Genomic DNA, 7,386 nt, shown 5'->3' on the forward strand with positions numbered 1-7,386 from the left:
CCTTTCAGCCATAGGACTTGGTTGTGAGCCTCCGCAGCAAAGGTTTATCGCATTGTCTTGATTGTTCTGCAAGTAATCGCTAAATGACCATTATTTAATATCTGACGCTTCCAAACGTGGTTTGAAATGCAATAGGGTTAGGTTAAATATTCACCAATCGGAAAGTGATAGTATTTCCGAAGATTTTAATAAATCATCAACGCCTATTCCAGAGGATATAGTAGACTTGTTAGATAATGTAAGTATTAGTTATAAAAACGAAATGGAAAACCTTTGATTCCGTACTTCACTTTTACCTACATTTTCCGGAAATAGAGGTCATTTGGAGAGCTTTATTTTGTTTATAGATGGATTTTGTTCGTTGTATTTTAATAATAACGAAGATCAAAGAAAAGTAGTTTTGGCCGCAGTAAAATCGAAATTAGTCGACGGCTAGGCCCGATTTTACCACTTGGGCTTCAATTCAGGCTTCAACTGCAAATTAAATATGACAATAAAAAAGATCCTAAAAAAAGTTTTTGGCGTTTATTGGAAACAACTATGTTTTCGACAGACATGTTCAAACTTGAGTTTTTTCAACATTTTAATGGCATTAGTAACTTGCACCACTCTAAAAATATAAACATAAAGATGTTATCCGAATATGAGCTGGTTAGAGTAATTAAACCTAAATTCACAATGGGTCCAGATTTAATTCCAGCATTCCTTAAACATGACTGTAGTTTTGTTCTGAATCATAGTTATCAAAATAATTGACATTGTTACTCTAAGATTTCGCTAGAGAGCATTCTGGTCCATAAGATATGATAAATAAATGGTACCTTTATTGAAACACGCTTGGAAAGAGGTTTGCGGTTACCCTACATAGGATCACTTCCAGTTTTTAAGACTTCATGCATACTTACGAGCCCAAACAAACTTGTAGCTGACATTTTTTAGTTGATAGACTGATATTTTTTTGTGGTTGTCAATAAACTTTTAGATGACCCAATTAATGAAAATGTTTTCCTGAAATTTCCAAATTATTTTTTATTCAGTTTTTTTCAGATGTCTCCATTAGGACACGAACAAAAACTTAATAAACATAAAAAAAAGATTATCTTGCTATCTTTGCCCTTAAGTATTTGAATGTTGAATCTTCGTCTGATATTTCTATCAGGTACACAGATTCCAATGAAAACTCTGAAACAAAACCTATCAGTCAGGTCAAACTTTTCCTGGGATCACTTACTTTGTTTCGCATTAATTAACATGATTGATTTAATGTGGTATCCTTCTGATAGATTTCCGTAACCCAGCACAGAGAGCCGGGTTGTTTTTTCAGAGATCCGATTGTCGGATGGCAAATATTTCAACTCTCGAAATTCCTTGTGTCGAATCTTCACCGACTTCCCTGCTTGTGACTCTTTGTTGACAGATTTACAATATATATCTATCAGCTCATGCCTTTCATGAAACCCGGATTCTTGCAAGTTGTCGTTTCCCAAAAACAGGGCGTCAATCACATGCAAACTTAACTTTTCCGTTTGCTTATCATGCATTTCCACCTGTTCAGTAACTTGGTCCCCATATATCAACGTTCCCGGAGTCAGTAAAATGTTCGGAACGTATTTCCAATTATGGTCCACAAATTTGTAGACGTTTGAACGATTATCAGCTGTAAAATTTAATATTAGAAAATAATGAAATAAAATTTCCAAAAACATTAACAACAAATATATGGTGGGGCGGTTTACCTAGGAAAAAGGTAGTACTGTTCTGGCTTCCAGTTAAGCAATAGTACCAATCATTCCCATTTTGAACAACAGCTACCAATAATTCCTCTTGAAACGTGCACGTTGGAGTTTTCATTAAAAAGCCTGTAAAATTAATTAGCTAATTAATATAACATTTTCAGAAAAACCAGTTGGGCAACCTATTATAACAGTATCTACTCTTAAATTTTTTCTCAAAAGTTGCCAAATTTAAATTATCTACCCAAAAAAAGGCAAAAAAGAAATAAAATAATAAAATAAAGTTTAGTATAAACCCAACCAACCTTTCAAAATCTGATACTTTTTTTATGAGAAACTGTATGAGGATTTTAATTGTTCTTTTTGAGTTTTGAAAATCAATTAATTAAATTTAACTTTTGGGACAACGTGAATATGGATTATCAATACTAAATTATGTTTTAGAATTTTACCGAAAGGAATGTCATGCTTGGAGAAAAATTCACGGATTGTAAACTTAGGTTGAGGCTTTTTAGGATTATCTGGAATTTTCCAGTATTCCAAGCATTGGCTCCTCAGCTCTGACTGCCTATCATCCACTAATCTTGGGTTCCGGCAAAAGCAAGCTAACTTTTTCAGTGCTCTTATTTGATTCAACGCAATTCTAGAAAATAATATGTCTGTTATGATCTTTAAGAATAATCTAAATAATTTTACTCATTGTTGCTAGTCATGATATATTTAAAAAAAATTGAATCTCTTTGCAGCACTTTAAGAGGTACTAGCTGCAAAACATTGTAATTTTTATCATCTCTCATCTCCCATAGCCGATTTACAATTTTCCATAGGTACTCCCGCACACAACTTGTGCATGAATTCTCTCTAAATCTTTTGCATATAAGGTATCTTTCAGAATTGGCGGGTCTCGAAGATTTTGGTTTCAAAATGGTAACTAAAATATTGTTTGAAAAAATGTATTCATTCTTACTCTATTAGAACATACCTTTTTCAAAGCATAAATGGATTAGGTACAAGAGTCCGACGCTAAAGAGGGTGAAAATATCAAAAAGTTTAGTTACAAAATGTCCATTTGGCTTTAAAACTTTTAGAGCCACCATACATTGGCATATGTAAATATTCCTAGATAAAATTTCTTGCATAGCTTCATTTCCATCAACAGAAAAACCCTTTAAAAAATTTTTTAAAGCAAAATTCATGGCAATTAAATGATTTTACCCCATCTGCCATGATAAAATGTACACCCCCACCACTCTCTTCCCTAACTCTTTCTGCAAAGTCAGTAATATTCTCTGGATTGCAGACATCACCATCTCCACTCTTTCCATACAATGCTTGGAACGTGGCAGAACTGGCGCAATTTGACTCCCTTATTCTAAAATCATTATCACATTTTAATGTCAACCCAAAACCTTTATAAAGCCAATTCTTTCTCCATAGTACATATTCTGTAAAACCTCCTGGTCCGGCACAGATATCTGCAAAGTATATTGGTCCTTTTTCATCCTGAAAATCAATCTAAAAGAAGTATATTTAAAAATACAATAATTTATACAATAGCATTCATACACTTTTCTCAATGCGGGTAAACATAAAATTGGTTGCAGCATCAATGTTAGCCATTTTTAATGCTGCTCGATTCATAAAAAACACTGATTTAATAGTTTCAAAAGGGTTTGACTTGGCCCTAGCTCTAGAAAGCTCTAGTAAATCTAACTGATCAAATATGGTCTAAAAATGAAAAGAAAAAATGATACATGGAAAGCAATTCTGTCTACTTACTTTAGCTTCAAAAACATCAGCCAATATTTGTGCATTACAGAAGGTACTATCAATACTGTGATTGCTTTTACCATCTTTTAACCAGCTGTTCAAAGTGTTCTCATGCAAACTTTTATTTTCAGACTCAAGCCAAAGCAAGTTTTCCTGAACCTCTACATCATCTTCGCTAAAATCCCAAGTCTCCTCCGAAAAATCTAAGTCGTTTATTACATGACCAAAACCACGTCTACCCAAATTAGGGATCAGGTCTATAGCTTGTGTAATTCCCTGTTTGTTTTTGCCCAATCCAGATCCATATATGTAACCCATTTTTTGCTAAATTGTTTAAACAATTATTAACATATAAACTTAAGGCATTGACATACCATAATGCGCAAGGCGTTGGACGACTCATTTTTGCTTGTGGTGCCTTTAACACAATTAACAAAAATTTCAATAAAATATATTATTAAATGCTTACCTTCCTTCCATGAAGTTAGAGTCGCCATTAAAAAGAATAATTTAAAGGATTCTTAATATTTACTAGCTCAAAAAGTTTTTTGCACTGTTATCACGAATTATACAGCCCAACAAATTTTATGCAAAAACATAATGTACTAGTAAAAATATATATATAGATTTTTTTAGGTTAGGAGGGTATGTTTTTTATTACTTCTATTGGAGATACATGGACTGAATCATTCGGCCAAAGTGTCTCTTCTGTTTTGCTTTAATTCGGTCCGCTGCCAGTCAAAATCTCGAGAGACGCTTTCCTGGGTCAGTGCGGGTAGGTTTTCGTGGTTAACTAACTGGGTATTACTTTTTAGTTCTGATTCTCAGCACCTACTTCTCCTCGGTTTATCAAACCCTGGATTAGACTAAAGTTGCTTGGGCTTAATGTCTTGGCGGTTCCATTTTATCTTTGGTGAAAAACAATCACCGGACTGCAACATAACCTGAATTTTTCTATATTTTGTTTCTAGCGACGACCGGTTTAATTGCCTTTTTATGATTTAGTTATTAGTTTTGGGGCCCAATCTTCGAGCTTTATGTCCTGTCTTCTTTTATTCTTTCATGAGTGATAAGTGTAGTTATGAAAAGAAGCGAGATTATTAGAGGAAAGAACTTCCTCAAATCAGAGAAAATATTAATAAAACTTTGCATAAGTATAAACACATTATACAGTGCAAAAGATCAGATATGAACTTTTTAAAGCATAAAGAGACAGCTTGGAATCAAGTAACCGGACAGTTCAATGCTGCATTTGTTGGAAGTGTGGTAAGTTTTTATCAAAATAATTATTTCAGATAGATTCAGATAAATAGATTGAAGTTTGAATTTTGAAAAAATCACAACTTGAGAATTACGGTACCTAGAAAAATAGGTTTTTCACACTTTCAATTTGTAACAAAACTGGTTATTATTTCAAAGTTTCTCAGAAAAGTCAGTTTTGGAATGTGAGAAAAAAATTTAAAATGGTATTTTCTAGTCAGAATAGCACGGCTGTACCCAACGCCATTCCGCTTGTTTTAATTAAAATTTGGTAATTCATATTAATAACAAATGATTTTAGGCGAGAACAAGTAGGCAACTTAGTGAATGAATATTGACCAAAACATTTATTTTAAAAACATAAAGCTCTGCGAATGTTACCCTCGCGGGTACTAACTGTACTTTTTGCTATTGCGCACAAGGACAGGAAAGGTATTGGATTTATTTTTTCGGAACTGGAAGCTGGCTCTCACCACCAATAATATCTGCAAAACAAAAACATGGTTAAAATTTTCATTAATAAAGTAGAATATTAGAAACCATATACATTTTTTTTAATTTACTAGGCCATCTACCGTGCGTTAACTTCATAAATATTTCCGCATTCTTCTGTTTTAAGGTACCCTGAAATATTTGACTATTTATCTGGGATATTTCGAACATATGTGTATTTGGCCGTGGTTAAAAATATGGACATTAAGGTTTTCTTTGCCATTTTAATTTTATTTTTATCATTCAATATTTACAAAATTAATTTAGATAAATAGATAAAATAGATATCTTATTGATGATTTTGGTTTTCTTTGCTATTTTTTTATTATTTAATATTTTCAAAATTAATTTATCTATCTTATTGATGATTTTAAAATTTCGCAGTTAACCTTACTATTTCATCAATTTGTTTTATTTATTGCTGATCCTTGAGGATAGTGTATATACTTTTTTTTTCGTAACTTATCTGTATCTACACTCTAATCTCCTATCAACCCATGAAGCAAACTCGAAAGGCATCTTAACTAAAAAGTCGTATACTTTAAAGCTGCTGCTACTACTACATGAAAGTGTGTTTCTGTGACAATCTCGACAACAATGAAATCTGAACGCTCATGCTAAATACTGTAATACCCTTCTCTGCTAACGCTCTAGGAGACGCTATTTGAACCCCGTTCAAAGAAAAACTTTCTACAGACCAAATAGCCTCTCTGAACCACACTTAGCGCAACACTCCTTCACTGTTTTGCAACATTCAGACTAATATTCCGTACGAACTACGTATTCCATACACGAATCGTTCTCTTTTCCAATTTTTTATGCGCTACATTAACGAACAGTATCTGAACTTTTCTGTCTGTGTATTTTGTTAGCCACATTAAAAAATAATTTACCAATTTACTTAAATTCTTGATTTTGTAAAAAGGTATGCGAACCTAGCGGATATTTTCCATACTTTTCACAAATGGTGACCACAATTAATGCAACTATTATTTTTAATAATAATTCATCTTTCGCTATGACACGAAAACATCAATTTTTTAATTCTAATATTTATTATAGTGCCTCCCTTTAGTCTATATCTGTTCTTTAACTAAATCTCCACCTTTTGGAAAACCAACCTTTAAAATTATTTAATTTTCTCTAATATAAATTTGTACGTTTTCCGCAATGTGTATGAATATTAAGTTAGTGCAGTACATGTCCTAATCAATATTTTAAAAATATAATTCTAATGAAATGTGTTTACGATTTGAAGACATCGAAACTTTCCCCAGTTTTATAAATGATAGCACACTACCAAACTACCCCACCCCCCGGACAAAATCAGGTTAGTCAGTGGCATTAATTCTACCTGCGATAACGAATAGCGTATTGTTAAGTAAGGTTTAATACGCAGAAAATTTAAGTAACAAATAATTGAAATGAAACTCACTAACATCATAAAGTATTTTAAAAAATCAGAACAGTTGGAACTTACTGGAGTAACCAATTTGGCACCAAAAATGGAAATTTTCGAGACTCTACTAGGTGCCTACAATAAATTTTATTATTATTTGTAATTCACTGACACAACGATTTTCTAGTTCTGAATTTGATCACGGTATATGACCATAGTTTACACCCACTCTAAAAACCATCCAGTCTAAGCAATGAGAGTAATTGAACGTCCATTTTGTGTATTATGTTCAAAACAGACACCCTCTGGGAGGCGATATTCGAAAGTCCACCCATATTACTAACATTGGACTATGAATTCAGCTACCACTTACTACTTTCAATACTATTAACACAAAAAAGTAGTTGACATTCCTATAATAAGTGCAAAGTTTATGTGAAACTGACTGGAGGACAGAGTATATATGTTCTTAAACATATTTCCATAGCATTCTGTAAGACGTTACCTTCAAGTTTTCTTATTTAGTCAGTCAACACTATCAAATAGGAAATTACAATCCAATCAAGGGAAGACTTTTCAGTGGAAACATATGTAGTGGTGGAAATATATCAGTCGCCTACGTTGCCGATGGTACCCGACTGGAGCTTCTGCGTCTTCTTTACCCCAAATTCCGACTTAAAAAGATACTGGTCTACGTCTCAATATCCCTGTAAAAAAAGAGGTTCTACATTT

The 7,386-nt window shown here is 32.9% G+C and overlaps 1 protein-coding gene across 1 annotated transcript; it reads right to left on the minus strand.

Moving 5' to 3' along the window:
- Window positions 1–2,114: 2,114 nt before the first annotated feature.
- Window positions 2,115–4,153, minus strand: LOC132698070 (cap-specific mRNA (nucleoside-2'-O-)-methyltransferase 1-like). Its single transcript, XM_060663923.1, has 9 exons — window positions 3,973–4,153; window positions 3,878–3,921; window positions 3,513–3,827; window positions 3,300–3,461; window positions 2,949–3,248; window positions 2,716–2,899; window positions 2,430–2,664; window positions 2,186–2,376; window positions 2,115–2,128 (listed from the first exon to the last, which is right to left on the minus strand). Exons 1-9 carry the CDS (start codon window positions 3,998–4,000, stop codon window positions 2,115–2,117), a joined length of 1,473 nt encoding a protein of 490 aa, XP_060519906.1. The 5' UTR covers window positions 4,001–4,153.
- Between the last annotated feature and the right edge of the window lie 3,233 nt (window positions 4,154–7,386).

The sequence above is a fragment of the Cylas formicarius genome, unplaced genomic scaffold (assembly GCF_029955315.1).
Source record: "Cylas formicarius isolate icCylForm1 unplaced genomic scaffold, icCylForm1.1 PGA_scaffold_2__14_contigs__length_35257938, whole genome shotgun sequence".
Classification (NCBI taxonomy): Eukaryota; Metazoa; Arthropoda; class Insecta; order Coleoptera; family Brentidae; genus Cylas; species Cylas formicarius.